Genomic DNA, 20,222 nt, shown 5'->3' on the forward strand with positions numbered 1-20,222 from the left:
CTCTTTTCAGGTCTGTACAGGTTATCATGGCTGTATCCTCTGGTGTCCTCCATTCTCTTTGAAAAGCTGTTCCGAGCTGGAGCCTGTGTTTCCAGCAAGGGCTGGACAAGTGGGGCTGACAGGTTTGCAGAGCAGCTTTTCATCTCTGACATTGTAGTTCTACAAGAGCCAATCTTGTGCTGCAGGCTCATAGGGCACCCACCATCTCCACCTCTGAATAGTTTATCTGATAGAGGGGAAACCAGTGAAGGAGCTGGGCTGCCCTGGAAATGTGGGATGGTAACATTTGTTAGATGTCACTGTCTGTGCAGTGTGTGGGTGAGTCTCAGTGCTTTGCATCCTCCCCTTCCCCCTCAGGAGGACTGAACAGATCCTGGCTGCTGAAGGAGAAGGCAAAGCTCTGTTTCTTCATTCCACCTTCCTTACTCTGCACTCCTGTGACTTCATTTGGGTTTGCTTTGATACTTTTTTTTACCTTTGGGCTGATTTATTTTAATTCAAGTTGGGGGAAAGAGTGAATAGAGGACTTGCACCCTAAATCTCCTAGTCTTTACTGTCTTGTGGATTGGCTTGCTTCCTTTTTTAAATGCACCTTATTTTAGAAACCTGTTAGGTTTGAAGAGGAATTATCCTCTTAAGGGGGAAAGCACAAGCAAACATAGTTTGAGTTTGTTCAGTTGAGACTTTTGATATTTCCTTTAGGGGAGGATAATTCTGTGTGCTCTGTGTTATTCTGGAATCTGAGATAAACTGGTGTGAGATGGTCAGAAAACAGAGATTTTTCTCTTCTTCCAAGGGCTACCAGTGACTTTGTTTAGTACAGAAATGCAGTCTGGGTTTTTGGAGTAGGAACTGTAGGAGCATGTATTGTCAATAGCCATGGCTGATACCTCACTTCTTTACTGAATAGCTCATAGGCATTGTTCTGAGTGTTCTTGGGGTTTTTTTTGCCTTAAACTACAAGCACCCTAGCTGGAGAAAGTACATGCACAAGGTAACACAATGGAGGGAGAGGAGAAAGCCTCAAATCTTATCAGAACTGCAATAAATAGTAGCTTATCTGTGCTCCTGTCTGCTTGGTAGGACTGGTCAGCAAATAAATACCAATTAATGATTTGAAAATATGCACTTTATTCTAGAAATGGTGTGGGCTACCAGCCTTTTTGCCACCAATTTCCTTATTTTGTCATATCCTGTTCAGTTGGTGTGGTCTGTCTGTGTGATTAACTCCTCTTACTCTGGATTACTGAAGGTAATTCAGCACCTTTTGTGTCATCATCCTCACTTTCCCCTATCACATACCCAAATGAAGAGTTCACTAATTTGGAGGGAATTCCAATCAATTTAATTAATTGTCAGTTAACAAACTTTTAATTACTGATTCTGGTATTGAAACAAACACGTTCAAGCTTAGGCAAAACATCCCTCCCCCTCCCTGGTCTCCATCCCAGCAGCCACACATTGGCTTTTTCACTCCCATGTGAAAACTTGGGCATTTGCTGATGCAGGGCATTGCTTTGTTCATTGTTTATCCTTCTGTGTTTTAGAACACAATCAAATCTTCTGCCCTGGTCATGTTGTATTATTTAGTAACTACTGAGGAATTATGGGCTGTACAGTAACAGTCAAAGCTATTCACAGCTTCAGGGCAGGTTAATCTGCGTTGCAAATGCTGGTCTGAGGACCGAGGGCATTATATTATAATAATATAATTATTTTTATAAAAATAATTTACATTTTGAAGTCTTTTTCTGTCTTCCATGTAGTAATAACTACTGCAAGAATGTTGTTGTTATAAACCCAGACGGGGAGAGAAGGTCTCTTTATAAAATTGTGTCTCTTCTGTGTCAGCATTTAGACATGTTATGTTATAGAACAGAGCTTTAGAGCTGGTCATGCTGTGGTGACAGTTTGTTTGCTGATAGGAAGGCAGGTTCATATCCTGAATCAAATCTGTATTCTCATGTGGCACTGCAGTAACTTGATTCCCCCTTGCTCTCAGCACTACACTTCACTTTCATCTTTGCCTCTTGCAAACTGATGGCTGGATTTGCACAAGGGAAGAAGCTCCTCTGAAGAGCGTTGTACCAGGTGAAGAGGATTCTGCAGTCCTTTGTTTTGCTGGATTTGCAATAACTCTACTGAATAACAAGCTTTGGACTTTCAGAACCTGTACATGCTTTATGGCCTCAGTCTGAGTATGTGTTTGTGATTGTCCTGGTTTGTCTGCTGGCCCAAAACAGGAATAAATTACAATTGGTCTGGTTCTGATGTTGCTTTTAATGAGTAGGAACTGATAAATGTGGGAACACTGAGATAAGGCCAATTTCACTATTTGTTTCGTATGTCTTTGAAGATTCTGTGCTCCTGTATCAGTTGGTACAAAGCTTCTAAATTTTGCATCACCCCACTCTTGCTCCACTTACGTTTTGTAGGTACTGGGTGCATAGTTGTGCACTTGTGCATGGTTTTGTTTTGCCCTTCTTGTAATTAATGAGGAGAAGGTAAGAGTTCCTTACCTCACCAAGTGAACAGATCCTGGCTTTGTATCCCTACAGATTGAACTTTCCACTGCAGCTGTCTTGAGACTGAGAGCTCAATGATTCTTGTTCCTTCCATAGTTGGATGGAGCCTGTCTGGCAGCAGACAGCCTTGCTGTGTTAGTAGTAAGTTAATCGATGTCACTTTGACATTTGCATATAGGAAAAGTTGAACTGAATGAAGAAGGGCCCAGTTCCTGACAAGATTTAGAGACTTTAAGGGCTACAGTGATGTAACACTAATTTTCTTTGCAATGTGGCATGTGTTGTTACTTGTTTGTGTAAATGGAGATCCTGGTAGCTGTTGGTTCTCTGAAGCACTCTGGGAGGGACAGAGGAGCAGTTTTGTTTGTGTTCCTAAATTACTGAGGTGTAAAGTGTCATTTTCATCTGGTCTGGAGGCTTTTGCACAGAGTCAGGCACAGGAAAAGAGTTCTGAGATCTGCTAGCTGGCTTTGGTGGGATCCTCTCCACCTGACCTGTTTCCAAGAAGGACTCAGGAGAGCTTGTTCAAACAAACCAGCTCTGTTCTGGGCCTTGCCTGAGCCTCCTGTCTGGGCAGGGCTCTGGTGGGTCCTGTTGCAACTCCATGGCTCCTTAGATCTCAAAAGATGATAGAAAGTCAGTGGTTTTTACCCTTTCATCTGATGCTATCCTGATGAGTTATTTCAATGTCCAAGTCCATTCTCCATCAGATTTTACCCATTCAAAGAGTGATCAAACTTCAACTCAATGATCAGTTATTGCTGAAGGTTTTGTAGCTTGTAGTATCAGGTGAGTACAGTGAACAAGTGTTAGAGCAGTGAGGAATATCTGTATACCAGGAAAAGAAGAAAATTATTTCACTTTTAAATTTAAAAAATTGAAGCTTTTGTAAATTTTCTTACAAGGTTGGGAGTTCTTTGTGCTTGTTAATTTTACTATATGTAAATAATAGATTTGTATCTCAAAATCCTTTTCCAAACTGGAGATGATGAATCAGATTTCATGACTACCAGCAGGCTACTGGATTTGTCTAATTTTTATCATGTGAACTTTAGTAGTATTTTAAAGTTAAATTTGCGGTAATAAAACAACAAAACAAAGAAAATACTCTACAGAAGAAACAGTTGCTACATTTGTAAAGTAGTTACATTTTTACTTCCATTTTTACTTTCATTAACATCCATTGTAGGTGTCCTCAAAGTTTTTTTTGGTACGTGTGTTTTTGCAAAAACTCTTAAAAATGGATTATGACAGATGTGTTGTTTGCTTTGATTCCAGTATTCATTGCTGACAGCACGCAGCACTTCTGTGTCTATGATTGTTCTTAAGTTGGCACAAGTATCACTTGAATTATATTGCTTGTGGTAACAAAAAGCTTAAATGGATTCCAGTTTCATGATTTTCTGTGGCATTTGGGAAACAAAAAGGAGAGGAAAGCCACTTTAATAAATTTTCAAAATTGCAGAAAAGTTCAAAGCTTTAGGCTCAGGTTCAGTGCTGATGGTTCAAAGCTGTAAAAAATGTGTTGAGTTTTAATTACGCTTCTTTCAGCTTAAGAATGTTATGATGCAGTTAGGCTGTTTTTAAATCCTACTTGCCTAGGAATTATGAATAGGCTAGCCAAACTGATGGTAATATGTAGTATATAAATATATATATGTACACACACACCCCTATATATATAGTATTAATTTCTCTGTGCTCTGAGGCCTTTTTATTTCCTTAATTAGTTGTTCATGACTGAAGATTTATGGAGCAGGATGATTTAAGCAGTCAAGTCTTAGTTCTCCGTGTAAATGGAGACTGAGGTGTACTGTAGCTCATAAGAAAAAAATAGATGCAATAATGCAGCTGTTGTTAGAAAACATTTGGATGTGCAAAACATGTACAATGTGTTTTTATTATCTCTTAGGGTTTGTGAGCTCTACCACAGCACCAGTCCAGAACTGACCCTTTGGGGAGTGGCACCCCCATTTTCCTGGCACTCCATTTCAGGGGGTGTTCATTGGCATTTCCACAGCTTGTGTTTAGCTGGGCTAATATATCCTCAAGAATCAGGGTTCCTGTGACTTTGAGGTGACCCTGTGTGGTGCTAACTCAGGTCCATCATGGTTTATTAATCCAGGTATTGACTGGCAGAGACTCTTCTGTATCATCGTGCCCTGAAGCAGCAGAACTGCTGTGCATATACTGCATTTTAGCTCATAAATACTGCTAGGACCTGAGCTGACTTTTAATGCTGTTGCAGATGCATATACAACCTGCATAAACAGCTCATGGGTTTGCAAATTTGAGTTTTTATGTCAAAGTAGCAGGTGCATAATTCTCCTTTCTGAGTGTTCTGCCCCTCCCTGCCTCGGTTTCTTGTTCTGGAGAATGAGAACAGGTTGTGCAGCCTGAGACACACTGGACAGGTTGCTTCACCAAAAGAGATTTGTGAGGAAAGGGAGGTTGGGCTCTGAAATACTGTTTGCTTCTTCCTTCAAGAAAGGGTGGGGAGAGCACCTTGTGCAACTCCCTGGGCTTCAGATTATTCTCACAATCCGGACAAGGCTGCCTTCAGCCTGAGAGTCGTGCCTTGTCATGTTAAGAGAGTTTTAATTTTTGTTGTGCAGACAGGAAAGGGGCTCTGAGAAGTCTGTGGAATGGGTCAGGGCCCTCCTTAACTCAGATGATTGATGTGTCACGTTTTACATTTCCATGTACCCCATCATGTCAGTGATATTCTTTATCCTTGACAGGCATTAAACTTGTGAGGAACAGAAATGTGGGTTTATTTTAACAAAAGAACCCTGCTAACAGTTTCTTGTAGCGCTCTTGTAAAGCTATTTTGCAGAGAAGATACAGATTATTATCAGTTATTTTACTTCTGTGGACTTCTAAAATATAGTTGTGGATATATGTTTTGATAATTTCATATATATACAAGCTTTGGTGCTCTTGCACTTTAGAGCAAGAAAAACAGACAGAATTTATAAAGGTTTGTTCTTAGTCTAATGGATCATCATTTCAAATTTGGACACTTGTGAAAGAAATTTAAACAAATTTGAGTCAAACCTTTTAGCACTTGAGCAAGCTCATTCAGTTTGAAAGGGTTTATATGCAAGTACTTAAACAATCTTTGCTCTGTCTAGCAGGAGGAGCAGTCCATTATTCCCAGCTGGCTACTACAAAGCTTTATATATCCATGTCAGTCCCTCAAAATACCTGTGTCAGTGAAGGAAATTGTGTATTACAATGTGATTTTTAATGTTGGCATCACATGAACGTTCAGAGGCAGTGGGAAACTCTCTCAAGTTAAGTAAAAAGCCATGCAGGTGCACTGTTTGCAAGTCCCATCTCCTACTTTGATACAATTCCCAAGTTCACAGATTTTTTAGCTGATCAAGGTAACTAGTTGAGTTCTAACTCAACTTCTAAGTATGAATTTTAAGTGTTTTTTGCTTATCACCAGATAATAAAGGAGGGAAATGAAATACTATTTGCTTAATGGTTGGCTGAGATTAAAAAAGAAAAACTCTTCCTGTCTGTATTGGTGAAGAGAAATTGTCCTTTAAATAACATGAGAAGTGTGTGAGTGTTATGAAAGAAAATATTTTTTTGATGACCTGTAATTGTCGTGGGACTCAGGTAATAGGCAAAATTGTCACTGGATTTGTTCTTTATGGGGGTATATTACTTCTGTTAACTTAATCTGTTTTAGAAAGGAAAGCATAAGTGACAGTCTGTAAAGATTTGTGGTATTTTCAGCCTCTTGTAAAATCAGAGACAAATCAGGCAAGTTAAAACCTTATTCCTTGAGCTGTGACCTCAATGTTGCTGGAAACAGGCTTGAGCTCAGTTGCACTGCCTTCATCATTAACATCTGATTTCTGTGGAATGAAAGGAAGAGAGTGTGTTTTAAGAGCATTGGTTTCAGAGGCTTGGAGGAATATTGCTACTGCACAAGCAAAAAAGGGACAATGTGCTTCTTAAAAGCATTACAAACTTGGTATGCAGAATTACTTTATGGATATTTGGTAAGTAGCAGCAAGTCTAATTAAAACTTTGTTGGTTTGTTGGTGTGGAATCCTGAAAATGCTGCTAAAAAGTTCATTCTGTAGTGAATTTTTTAATGACTGAACTAAGACCAGTTTTACAAAACTTGCTTTATAACATGTCAGTTAACAAAGAAAACAAAAAAAGAATCTTGTGACTTTTGGTAATATTTGCCAAGAGAAGCATGTGCAGAAGTGGAACAAACCAAAATTAAATTTTCTTATATCCTGGATTATTACTGCCTGAGAAGAATTTTCTGGTTCCTGACATTGTTCTGTCACTGAACCAGAAAACAAGTTTTGCTAAGGTAGTTGTTCTCCAGCATTCAGACATCATTCCACTATACGATTTCCAAGTAGAACAGAATTGGCATCATTCTTACATTTGCTAGGTAGTTGTCTATTACTCAGAGTGCACTGTAGGTGCTGTTTGTGCTGAGTTCCCTGTGCTGTGCAGGGACTTTGAGAATTCAGCTGTCCCTCACAGCAGCATGTACTGCAACTTGTACTATTTTACCTGAGAAAAACTAAATTAACCTGAGCTGTTTGCCCATTAAAACACTGTCAGTCACTGAGCTCTGTGGCACTGTGGAGTTGGAGCAAATTTTAGATGCTGCTGCTGCTTGGTTTGTCTAGACTTGGGTAAAGTAGATTATTTCCTTTTTAACATTAGTGTGCAACTGGCTTTGTTTTGTATTGGCTGTGCAGAGCCCAGCAGTTCAAGACCAAAGGAACTTTGATCAAAGCAAACAAGTACATTTGTCTGCATGAGAAGCATCTTAGGCAGTCATTTCCCTTTGTGGGTGCCTTTGGGCTGTTCCTGACTGTGGATGTTCAGCAGCAGAAGCAGTGTGATGGATTATTTAACCCTTCCTCAAGTAGGAGTTAGAGACAGTTTGTCTAGACTAGCTGAATGTGTTATAAAGAGATTTGCTTTGTATCTTTAAAATACCAGAGGTTTTCTTCTAAAACTGAGATTCTCTCTTAATACCAAAAAGTAAATTTGCCTGTCATTACATTTAAGTAAAGGCTAAGGCACAGAAGAAAAGACATTTCAAACAAAGAAAAGCCAAAAACCTTCAAATGTTAGTATGATCAGCAAGAGAAATCACTTAATTTTTCAGGATCAGCTAACATCCTTTTCTTGATAATGTTCCATTGCCTCTGAGGGCACTTACTTGATTTAATGTCATTACATTTTAGTACATGAGTACTAAAAACTCACTTAAAGGACTGTAATGTCTATAACCTTTAGTTAACCTGATCAGCCTAAGTGAATTCTGGCCAGAAGATATCAACGTTTGGCACAAAAACGTTGTGCCAATCTAAGCATAACATTGGTAATAATGCTTTTAGCACGTTCTGAGATAACGCATTGCCTGTGCTGCCATGGCCAAAGGCTGGAGAGAAACCCTGAACACACACACACATATACCCACACCTGCAGCAAAAACAAACAAATGTACAAAAAATGAAACTAAGAACTCCACTCTGGGTGACTAACCTTTAAAAAAGGAGAGAAATTCCAGTGATTTAAAATGAACTTCTTGCAGGTTTTGAGTTTATAAAGCTTTTTTGTAGACTTAATAGCGATAAACACGCTCTGTGTTATATTTTGTGGATTAACTGAGGAACTTCAGGTTTATGAGAGCAAACTAAATGTATTCTAGTTGTATTATACACCTCTCAATGTGTGCAGTGTAGTAAGATACGAGCGTGTGGCCATCTCTGGTTGGAAGCAGAGCAGAGACTGGTCTTGCACAGAATCTGAATAAAAAGGCACTTAGCACTGGATGTACCTTAAATATTTTTGAGTGGCATCTTTTCTCTGCTCTCAGGCCTGAGCTGTACTTGTCATTAGTGAGATCAAGGGTGCAGAGCTGGCCAAACAAAGCTCTTTGCAGCTGAATCCGTGCAGGCTCTGTGTGTGTTCAGCTGCTGACTGCACATGGATCAAAGCTGGAGCTGCGTTGCCACCTAGTGAGAAATCTGCAGGGACACGGGTCCACGTGGAACTGCACAAACTGGACACTACAGAGGGGGAAAAGAAATATTACCTGACCTAAAGTTCATGTCTCAGTTTATTTTGAGGTGTAGTTAAACATATGAAAACATAAAACTAAGGCAAGTTAGCAATTCCTGATAATGTTGTGAAATCTGGTTTTGTGGCTTCTTTACTTGTTAGAAGGACAGCAATGTACAAACTGTTGAGATTTGTCAGATTGTCAGATGTGTTTTGCTGCTGTAATCTGGCCATTTGTTTCTATTGCCTGGCTATCAACATTGTTGTGCTCAGAGGTGTTTGTGCAGGCTCCCAGGACTAGCCAGAACCAGTCTGGTGGAAAAACAGCTCAACCAGGGCTCCACCAAGGGCAGAGGGAACAGGATTGTTTGCAGTTGAGGTGGGAAAAGGATTGTTTGCAGTTGAGGTGGATCATTCCTTGATTGTGTTAATGCTGCAGTTGCACAAGCATTGCACCAGCGTGAAGGGAAAGATGCTGCAGGAAGGGAGAAGGAGCTGGCAAAAGAGGGAGCAATTGCTGCATTTAATGGGGCTGTTGCTTTAAAGTGTTAGTTTTCAGTACAAGAAAGCACAATCAGTGTAACTTTATGAAATTACAGCCTTGCAATTATTTCAGTTAAGTCCACTGTGACCATAGAGGTGAGAATTTTGCCAGTTCAGTGCTCCAGCCAGCATGTAGAATTATTTTATCAAATGCACAGCTTATGGCAAATTATTTCTGTGGGGTTTTTTGTTTGTTTTTAAAAGAAATTTCACAGTATACTCTTGACAGATCTGCTGCTGCACTTCATGCTTTTAAGGAACTCATATCACAAAGTGTTTAAAATTGTGGTCTGCAGTGTAAAAACCTGTGGTCTGTTGGGAAGGTGTTGGGTTTCAGGCTGTTACACAGTGCTGGGAAACAGGTGGGAACATGGGATTTAATAAATGTGGATGTCAGTAGTGAACTTGCTTTCATAACTTGATTGATCACAGCTTGAGAGTCAATGGCTATTTTCAATTTCCTTTCATTAATTATTGAAAACAGTGCAACATTAGAAGTGTTTCAGATTTTACAGCACAGGTTGTAAAATGTCTTCAGCAACAATTCCATTTCTATTTGGAAGGCCAACCTCACAACAGAGAGAACCCTTCTTACTCCTTTTAAAATTAATTTCTAAAATTTGTAACTCCGCTTCTGCTTAAATTCTTTCTTGAGTTTGTTAAGCACTTCAGAAACTGCTGCTTTGCTGTAGAGAAAAGACAGATTGTGCATATAATTAATTAAAAAACAATAATAATCCAGAAAGTATTGCTTTCACATTCTTATGTTTCCTCTTTCCCTTTTCCCCCTATCTCTGAACCTACTGTTGAGTATTAAGCAAGAGGACATAGAATGTGGAAAGTCTTAGATGAGAGATATCTAATCTTTGTTCTTCCTTGAAAAATGTTAGATTTTTTTTCAATATGGTGGGTGCTTTGTAAAAAGTTGCTAAGAATTACCATTTAATTAAATTAAATGGGCTTAGATTATCTGCAGTAGACAGCTGTTAAATACTCTTTTGGGCATTCTTAAACATTTTTGTTAGTTCAAGTGGATTCATTTCCTAAAATATACCATCTTATTTATGAAGTATTGCTTATTTGCATGTCAGTGAAAATGAGGGCGTGAATAAAAGGAAAGGGTTGTTTTCATGGACACAATCATGGAAACAACTTACACTGTCTGTCAGATACTTGGTTCTGGACAAGTCTGGTGGCTGTATCAGAAGTTGAGAGAGAAGTGGGATTTTTTCACACCCAATTTCGTGTTCATCATAGCTGACAGAGTATAAATTGAGGAAGGAAAATTGCCTTTAAGTCTCCTAAGACACCCAGCTCCAGCTAAAAAGCCAATAATTTGTTTATATTTGTGTCCAAACACTGAGAAAGAGTAGAGTAGAAAGTGAAAGTTACTCAGAATTTAGCAAACATCTTCAAAGTCTAATTCCACAAAATGAAGATTTCCATGGATTTCTTCATGGAGATCACAGAAAGGGAAATATTGGCTATAACTGCATTTTGTTGTTCTTGCTTCATGCCAGCATTTTGTTTGCAAACACTACAGTAGCATTAAAACAAAAGATACTGATGGGAGATGGATTCTCTCACATTGCCACTGTGCTTGTTGATTCCCATGGTGTATTTATCAAGGGCCACACCAGCCCTTTATTTCTTTTTTCTTTTCTCCATGCATTTGTTTCTTTTTAGTGCATATTTCGAGCATGTTTGCTAAGGCACAGATGGATTATGCAATAAGGATTTGGTAACAGTGGAGAAACTTTCAGGGAAAGGTGTTACTTGTTCCATATTCCTTCTCTTTCTTTTAAGTCAAGTTCCATCATTGAGGTTGCTCATGAGCCATTTCCTGTGCTAAAACTGCAAAACAGCGAGCCAGTGGAGACAAAAATAAATTTGTATTTTCCTTAACTGAGTTAACACTGAACTGGTTTTGGTGTGTGGTGTGACAAGCTGCAGGCTGCTGGAACAGAGGGCAGGAATGTGTGTGGGATGAAGGGGGAACAGCCAGCAGTTAAATCAGCTTGGCTACCCCAGAGCCTCAGCCACCCCAAGGTGTGTGGGAGGAGAGGCTGGAAAAGCTTTTAGTGCTTGTTGGAGCAACGAGTCATTAACTGGTCGGATGTATCTGTGTGATGAGGAATCACTCATGTGTCCCAGGAAGGCAGGAAGTGCTGTGTTAATTAAGGGAAAGGGGAATACTGTCGTGGAAGGAAAAAAAAATACTTAAAAAGAACAAATCTTTGGGGCTGAAACATTGCTGTGGTTCTGCAGCGCAGGAGTTCACTGCCAGTGGCAATACAGGATGTTCCCACCTCCAGCTCCTCATTCCTGGTGTGGTGTGTTGGCTGCACTGAGAGCTTTTATGACTTCCCTGATGTATTATTAGAAGAATAGAGCCTAGAAGTAATTTTCACAGAGCAGCAAGAATGGGCAAAGAGAGGAGACAGGGAAATTTTTTGGGTCAGTATTTCCCTGGAAGCGTGATCTCAGGTAGGGTGTGATGGTTAAACTGGAATTTGGTGTTGTGCAGGATGTTCCATGGGGCTGTTACAAGATGATCTGAGGCTGAGGTGTGTGGTGTCTACAGCAGAAAGGGAATTAGGTCTGGATTAAATATAAGTTTTTGGTAACAGGAGGGTGCAGGGACAGCCTTTGTGGGAAGATGCTCGGGCCTGTGGGTTCCCAGACAGCCCCAGTGGGCCCAGGCTGAACCCATAGGCCTCATTTGTGGTGCTTTGTGCAGATACATCTCAGGAGGGGTGGGAAACACTGGGACAAAGTGTAGGGAGTGTGGAACAAAAAGAGGGCACAGCAAGGGCAGGGAAGGAGGAGATTGGCCATGGCAGAGCAGATGGAGGAGACTTGCTGGGGTAACAGAGAGGGGCCTGCAGTGAGAGCATGGCCCTCACCCCTGCACCCCTCACAGCTGGGGCTGGAGGGGCTGAAGTGAAGCAGTGGAGGTAAGCCCGTGAAAGGGGGGAGGAAATTTCTTGGTTTCATGTTTATCTTCTTTTAATTGGCAAAAATTAAGTTAATTTCATCAAGACTGTTTGGCTGAAAATAGCTGATAAACAATCTCCCTGTCTTTATGTCAACCCACGAGGTTTTTTTGTTCTTGTTACTTGAATCTTCTACCCCTGCCCAGCTGAGTGGGAATTTAACATCTAGCAAAGGCTAATAATCCACAGGACAATTGTGTGTAGGGTGAAACAGCTGGGGTTGAGATCTCAGTGTCTCCCTTGTCCATGCTTCAGGCACGTTTCAAGACACACAGTTCAGTTTAGCTGTTTCTGGAAAAATTCCATTTGGGTGGTGAGGAGCTTCTCCATGATTCTCACCTAAGGATGGCTGGTGAGAATGACATAACCAAGTGAACAAAGCATATTGATTTCCCTTTAAAACTCAGTACTACCAAATCTGTTTAAGTTATAAATAATCATATATTGCTGTACAAAACATATAGAAGCATTTTAAGCAAGAAACTTACTGTTGAAGATACTTCCTTTCAAAATACTGTCATGCCCAAGCTGTGGCTGGAAAACTAATCCTTTAAAGGACTGAACCTGGAAAATCAGAATGGTGTATGTATAAAAATGAATTGTGTACACAGAAATGTGTCTTCCATCATGCTAAGAAACTTGGAACTGTCTGTCCCAAAAAAAGATGGGGCTGCTACAGTCTGTGCATGTTACTTTTAAAATTATGAAATGGTGCTATTATGTAGGCTGCTAGAGATCATCTAATTCTTCCATTAATGTACTTTGAAAACGTGTTCAGTATATTTGAGGTGTTTTAAAACCTTGGGTAGCAGATTTTGAAAGGAAATTAGGTGTTTGCCAGAATTGTCAGAGATGTGTAGGATATTGGGTTGTTAATTCCTGTGGGAATTTTAAGTGATACTCATGTTTTATGTTTTTTATCAAAGACTGATATATCTTTCTGTGCAATTATATAGAGCAGTTATCTTTTTTAGTGCTTCCAGCAATTCACTTTCAGTGTCGCTCTCGACACATGAGGCTGCATTTTCTCTGTGTGCTGATTATGGTTGGTAATTCTCTTTTCCATCTTTGAACTTTTCTTCTTTGTTACTAAAATCTGAACTTTCCTGCCCTTTAAATAACTTGAGTGCCTCTCTAAATAAGTAGCCAGGTCTAAAATGGAAACTTTACCGTGTCTCCAGTTGCTAAAAAAACCCTCAAAGTTTTGTAAACAGACTGAAATTCTGGCACATTTATTGGTAACAGTTGTGTAAAAGGATAGCTTGTAAATGCTTTTTAAATTGTGATGTAAAGTATGAGCCTGTGTGTTAAACAAAATAAATGGAACACCAGGTTTTTGTCCCTCTTCCTGATTGTGTGTCAATACCTTTCATGCAGCTGGCAAAGAAACTTATAAAACTTGTGCTTTTAAAACTTGCAGTTCTATTTATTATCCCTGTTGTCAATTATGTTTAATTTGGAAAAAAGGGCTGGCAGGGAAGGTTTAAAGAATGAACCAGAAAGTAATTTCTTCAGCCATATCAGGAATAAGAGAAAAATAAATAGATGAAGGGTTCAGAAAGGATTCAAATGAAGTTAAATCGTCCAGCCAGTAAAAGATGACAGTTTGGTTTAGATTCCAAGACCTGCAGGATGTGTTCTCTCAGCTAAATGTTGTTTACTAGTGGAGGAGACTGCTGTAAATATGGGACACATGGCCACTACTAAAGGACACATCACCTCTTGCTGCTTGAAGCCACCTTTCTCCATTGGCAGATTCTGGCGTTGTCTTGAATCTTTTGTAGGTGTCTGGAGTATGAAAGGTTAATTTGAATATGGGATGTGTGTCTGGGATCTTTATTACTGCACAACATGGCTCAAATACTCAGAAGAAGTTTAGAAAACTTAGCAGGAGGTAGCAAATAGTTCATACAATGTGGTATTCAGAATGATGCCTCAGATAATATTGTGGCTCACAAGTTAATAATGGGATTTTTTTGGGATATCCTTAATCCTCACTTGGTGCAAGTGAGCATCTGCTTGGGTTTGTGTTGCATTCAGAATGTGTCTGTGGGTACTTGGGACTTCATTTACCTCTTTGACTTGCAGAGGTAAAATTTAATTCAGTCTAGAAAAAGCATTTGCTAAAGGATTGAGTAGATGCTGATGTCATTTTTTTAAGTGCAAACAATGAAACATATTTGTCATCTCTGTCTTTTCCTTCTCTTTCCTTTTTACTGGTCTTAAACATTGCTTATTTTGACCTTTGGGTCATGGTCCAAATGTACTTCAGAATCCATCATCTCTTTCCTGCCCTGTGGCTTTGTTGAATCAGTGTGGTATGTGCTTGTCTGTCTCCTTATACCTCATTTTCTTTTTCTTAATAGGCCTACTGTTGAACAAGTCCCTGCTGTGTTTAAAATAGGACTTTGTTCTGCTCTTAGCCCCAAGACCCCTTAGTCATAAAAAGCCTTGTTCTGTAACTTCTATTCATTTGTTTTCCTGTTTGGAGATTTTATTTTCCACTTTGTTTCTCCTTCCTCGTGTGCTGGTGCTCAGTCTGAGCAATTGCTGCACTCATCCAATATTACACAGAGGAATGAGGGAAATGGCAGCATATACTTTCTTCCTTTCAGTTCTAATTCCTTTCAAATAAAGCCCACAAAATATTAATAAAGGGAGCAGCCACAATAAACTATTTTGAGCACAATTTTTGCCTGTAAATAAACAGAACTTTCCTGCAGTTTCATGTTGGTTATTTCCACTTGGCTTTCCATCTGAAATAGGTATCAGATCCACAGTGAAGTGTGGTGGCATTAAAGTTGTTACAAAGCGAGAGACAAAATACAAGCAGCCAATTTTCTGAAGATCATAGTCATTCACAGAATCACAGATTTTCATTCCCTTACCCTGCTCCTCAGAGTGCTCATCTCTGATCCTGTTTGGAAAGGACTGGATGTGTACTTGAGTGAACCTCTCTGCTAGAAAAGGGATGGGAACCATTCAGTGTCAAATCATTGCCTTTTGTGATGGAAGGGAAGGTTACAGTGTGACTTTAGTAGTTATTATGCATGGTGGTGATGTAAGAACTGATAATGTATTTTCCACACTGTTGTTTCTTTAGGTTGTAGAATTTCATCTAAATAAATACATGGACAAATAAAGGCCACATTTTACATTAATTTCTTTATCAAAATTTCTCCTGTATCACTGAATGATACTTCTGTTTGCTGTTCAGCTTGCAGCTCCTAAGGTGCCATTACATGATGATTTCTAAAGGATTGCTCTGTCATTTTGCTTTTAGATTGTATTTGCAAGATTGTGAGGGAGGGAACACAAATTGCAGGTGTCATATGAAAGTTCTGGTAACAAAATTTGCACTTTGTGGATCTGAACATTTTTCTTGGATTGAAATTCAGTCATTTCCAAACTCTCAGCTTTTCATCTGAATTTATAGATGGCTGAAAGATCCAGAGTCTAGCATAAATCTGAGTTACCTGTTAAATGTTTCGCATAAAGGAATCTTCATCTTGCTGCTTGCATTTTTCAATATAATTGATTCCTGTTAAGAATGTAGGAGGGCACATGTGAAAATAGTGCATTGTAAATTTCTTTCTAGCGTAGCCCAGTTATATGGAGAATATTCTCAAACCAAGAAATGATATTTTTATTTCTCCATAAATGCATGTGTAGGTCATTCTTGAACAATGACTAATTGTATGAAAAGAGAATAGAAAAGTAAAATGTCTGCTTCAGAATTCAGACTGATGTTTTCCTCACTTATCATATTATCATCAAAGCTATTCATTAAAGATTTTGCTATTCTTTCTAGAATACGAGTAGATAAGTGAAAAGAAAAAAAGTTTAAGGATGATTAAATAACAAAAATACCAAATTGTTTCAACAAAGAAGAAAGAAAATTAATGCCGTGTGGTTTGGTGTTGTGCATTTCTTTTTGTGCACAAGGATTTATTTGTGATCAGAAAAAGTAGGACTTGTTTGAAACAAAATCTTTTAAGCTTTGAGAGATTTCAGAGTGATTTCTGCTCTTCTTTTAGCTGCAACTTTTCCTGCTTTATTCACTCGTCTCTAGAGCAGAGATGCAAACTAATGTATGCTGATGGAAATTTATGCCAGTGTCATTTCATATAATGTGATTTTAAATAAATACTGTTGAAGAAGTAAACTGCAAGAAATTTAACCATAAGAAAACACTTCTTTATTTTCTGAGGATGATCAGGTACTGGTGTAGGTTTTCTGGGCAGGTTTTTGAGTTTCCACACCTGGACATGTTCAGAGCTCAGCTGGGTGTGACCCTGCACAATCTGCTCCAGTTCACCTTGCTTGGAGCAGAGGATTTAAAGACCTCCACTTATTAATAATTCTGTAGTGTGGTGAAAGTCTGTCTTGTGCATTTGGAGGGAATTCTGCAGTGTTGTTAAATGTTTGGGATGAAAATCTCAGTGTAGTCTGCAACTGTACATTCAAGGAACTTCTGTAGAGTTCTTCAGTCTATAACCAAGGAGATCTTCTATTAATATGTGAATTCAAGAATCTGTTAAATTTTGAGCTGTATGTGAGTATTTGAATTAAGCATAATTAAATATCCACTTGTCAGAGTTCTTTATAAAGATTAATGAGTTTTTTAGAAATTTCAAATGTGTGCATCTTTCCAAACATGATGTTCTAAACAGCTTGAATATATAGCTAATCTGCAACTACCTTCTTATCTTCCACAGATCTGAAGAGAGAAGCCAGTATTTGTCACATGCTGAAGCATCCTCACATTGTTGAACTGTTGGAGACATACAGCTCAGATGGAATGCTTTATATGGTCTTTGAGTTGTAAGTTTCTCTCCTTGATTCCACCTTTCCATGTTGTCATTTGCTAAATAAAATCCTAAAAGTGTGGCTGCTCATACCTGTAGGTTTTGTAGCTCAGATGGCTTTGAGTACTTTGAAAATATTTATTTCTGGCAAGTCAAGGTTGTCCCAAATGAAAAAAAGCCAAGTATCCCACTGTCTAAGTGGTGAATACCACGGCTTTGTAAAGACAGGCACGATCTTTTTTGATGGCTACAGGGTAAAAGGACAAGTTGAAAATCTGCTGGTAGACATCATCTTTGGGTAACAGAGGGTATTTTGTTCCACTTGTGAAATTTTACTTACTTCTTTCCACACTGTTGCTTCTCTAGCACTGCTTTCCTATTATTAGATAAGAAAGTAAAGTTATTGGTGTTTTTAAGTGCTCTTGTAGATCAATATACCTGTTCACAATATATGAAAAGAGGCTTTTGTCTACAAGATTTGTTTTGAAAGCTTGAATGTAAAAGTTTAGTGGTAAGAAGAAAGAAAATATGACTTTTCAGCAATGGATAGGTATTTTTATTCAACATCAAGAAACCAACAAGAGGGGCAGCCCTGAAATTACCACATTCTTTCTTTGAGAGAAAATTATTAGTTCTTCTTGAGGTAGGTTTTATCTAAATGGGAAGGATACAACCAGACATGTGAAATGGTCTTTTGTGCATGTTTTGTATTTGATCTTCTTTCTCTCTGCCTACCAGCTCTTCTTTTTATGCTCTTTATATATTCATTCTAGTCAGTCTGGGCATGTGTAATTGTGCCTCCTAAATTTCTCTGATCTTCCTCCATTGTGTTTTCTGGTGGATTTGAGCTGCTGATGTTGGAGTAACCACATCACACAGGTTTGTTAGGTAAAACTGGCTTACCCACTAGAGCCAAGAATTTGATTTGAGATGTCCACATAAAAAATAATTCTCACATGTTTTACCACTGAGGTAGTAGAAAATCCACAATAAAAACATTAGGTAAAGCAGAAAATTGTTGTTTGCAAGTCTTCTGCGTTTTTTAAATGAGTTTATAAACCTACAGTTATGTGAAATAATTGTTATATGCTTTCCTCCCTGTACATTTTGATTCAATACTGACTTGCATTTTATTTTGAAAATCCCAAAGCATTGACCGAGACACTTTAATTACCCTATTATGAAATAATTATGTACACCTTGGGTAGTCATACTCAGATAATTAACAAGATTCTGAAATTAAAAAAAAGGGTTGCTTCTATTTTTAACATGCTGATAGCTCAGAAATATGAGACAAAAGCAGTAATTATTTTTTAATGACAATCCTATTATAATTTATGTTTGTACACACAAAAAGCAAGTCTGAACAATTAGAATTACTACATAAATACTGCACCTGACTTCAGGCCACATGAAAGAAGGAATTACAAAGCTAAATTATTTGAGGGATGATGATTGTTTATCATATGTATGTCCTTGTTTCCTTTGTACACAAAAAACATCAGTCTTTTGTAGCAGTGATAGAAAATGAGAAAGTAGGAGCACCTGTGCTTGAGATGTGGGAGGGAATGGAAGGCCTGTGGCAGGATGTGGTGTTGTGCTGGGGGGGATGCTTTGGTACAGGGATCCACAGCAGGCTGGTGTTTGTGTGGAGTGAGACTGCATTGTCTGAGTCTGAGCAGTTAGGGGCACACTCTGTAGCTGTGACCAGAAAAACAGACTTGGAGTTAGCACAAAAGCATCTCTGTACATGTAGGTAATTCATTTTCCTCCATACTGCTTGCTGTTCATTATGCTGTTACTGTAAGCAGCTCAACTGATTTGCAGCAAATTTCTGTCTACAGTAGTAAAATAGATTTCATTAGGGTCTAGTTACTCTGAAGGGACTGAAAAGGGGAAGATAACACAAATCTGCAGAGGAGACATAAACCCATCTGTGATGAGTGATTTGTGGGCTGGCAGGTGCTTTGCATGGAAACTAAGGCAGGCCCAGCACATAAAATGTGTGGAATAACTAAAGCTAAAACTTGGTGCCATCACTTGCACATAAATGAAACATTGGTTCACTGCTGTTCATGGGCTGTGAGCTGCATGGAGCAGCTGCTAGGAAAACCCTGAATACCTTGCCAAACCTATTGATACAGGAAAAATACAAGTGAAATAAGCAAATGTAGCATGTACCTGGGAACAACTGATTGAACCACTCAGGAAAATGTACAATTTGTGCCCTATTTTCAAAGCTTTTGTGAAAAGAAACATATTAAAAATCAAACCGCAATTCATAGAGGCACTGATGAAGATGCACAGTAGCAGTGAGGTTTAACACCAAAAAATGAGCTCTGTTTTGAGCCCCTTATTCACAGCCCCAAGCACTCTTTAGACTGGCCTATATCTCAGATTACCAGCAGGCTGCATGGTGCTGCTGTAATAAATTGCAGTGAAGCACATGGCCATAATAGATGAAGTGCATGTGTAGAGTAAGAAGCAGACCCTATCCCACCAGGCCTTATTGCTAAGCTGAAAATACTATTTTAAAAGTATTTAGGTGTTACTGCATTACAAGTGAGAGAGGATGTACCTGTGCAAAATGATTTCCCTCACACACATCCCAGCTGCCCCCACAGAGGGGCTCTTTACTCTGAAGTAAACGATCCCTTGGAGGCTGTGGAGACACCTTACATCTGGAAAAGGCCAATTCTTCTCTTTATAATAGAATTGCAGTTTTCTTTCCCATTTTTGGTGTTATTTGCTGGCAGCTGTATAGAATTGTGGGGTCATTTAGGTTGGAAAAGACCTCATAAAATGATCAAGTCCAACCATTAACCCAGCAGTGCCAAGTCCCCCCCCTAAACCAGGTCCCTAAACTCCCCATCTACACATCTTTTAAAGAACCCTGGGGATGGTGACTACACAATTAACCTGGGCATCCTGTTCTCATGCTTGACAACCCTCTCAGTAAAGAAGTTTTTACTGCTATCCAATGTAAACCTCCCCTGGCACAAATTGAAGCCATTTTGCCTTTTGTGATTGCTTTTGTTACCTGAGAGAACAAACTGAGCCTGACCTGGCTACAACCTCTTTCAGGCATTTGTAGAGACTGATGAGGTCCCCATCAGTCTCCTGCTTTAATTTAGAATACTGTTTTCTCTGTGGTATGCAAGTGTCACTTAATATTCTATTGCTTATTACATTTTTTCCTAATGATCATTGATTTTTATCAGTGAGAATACTTTGAGAAGGGTCAGAGCTACTTGCAGTCTTTCTAAAAGAAAGCAGTTATTCATTCTGAA

At 39.0% G+C, this 20,222-nt stretch overlaps 1 protein-coding gene across 7 annotated transcripts in view; it reads left to right on the forward strand.

The window, feature by feature from the left end:
- CASK (calcium/calmodulin dependent serine protein kinase) overlaps nucleotides 1–20,222 on the forward strand; it is a 185,643-nt gene that overhangs the window by 62,432 nt on the left and 102,989 nt on the right. For all 7 annotated transcript variants that reach the window (XM_054291351.1, XM_054291346.1, XM_054291349.1 and 4 more), the window contains exon 3: nucleotides 16,843–16,948. In XM_054291351.1, the coding sequence (XP_054147326.1) occupies nucleotides 16,843–16,948 (106 nt within the window). The remainder of the gene's footprint in view (nucleotides 1–16,842; nucleotides 16,949–20,222) is intronic.

Source organism: Melozone crissalis, unplaced genomic scaffold, assembly GCF_028551555.1.
Source record: "Melozone crissalis strain CALT ecotype California unplaced genomic scaffold, PUWL_Pcris_2 ptg000090l_1, whole genome shotgun sequence".
Classification (NCBI taxonomy): Eukaryota; Metazoa; Chordata; class Aves; order Passeriformes; family Passerellidae; genus Melozone; species Melozone crissalis.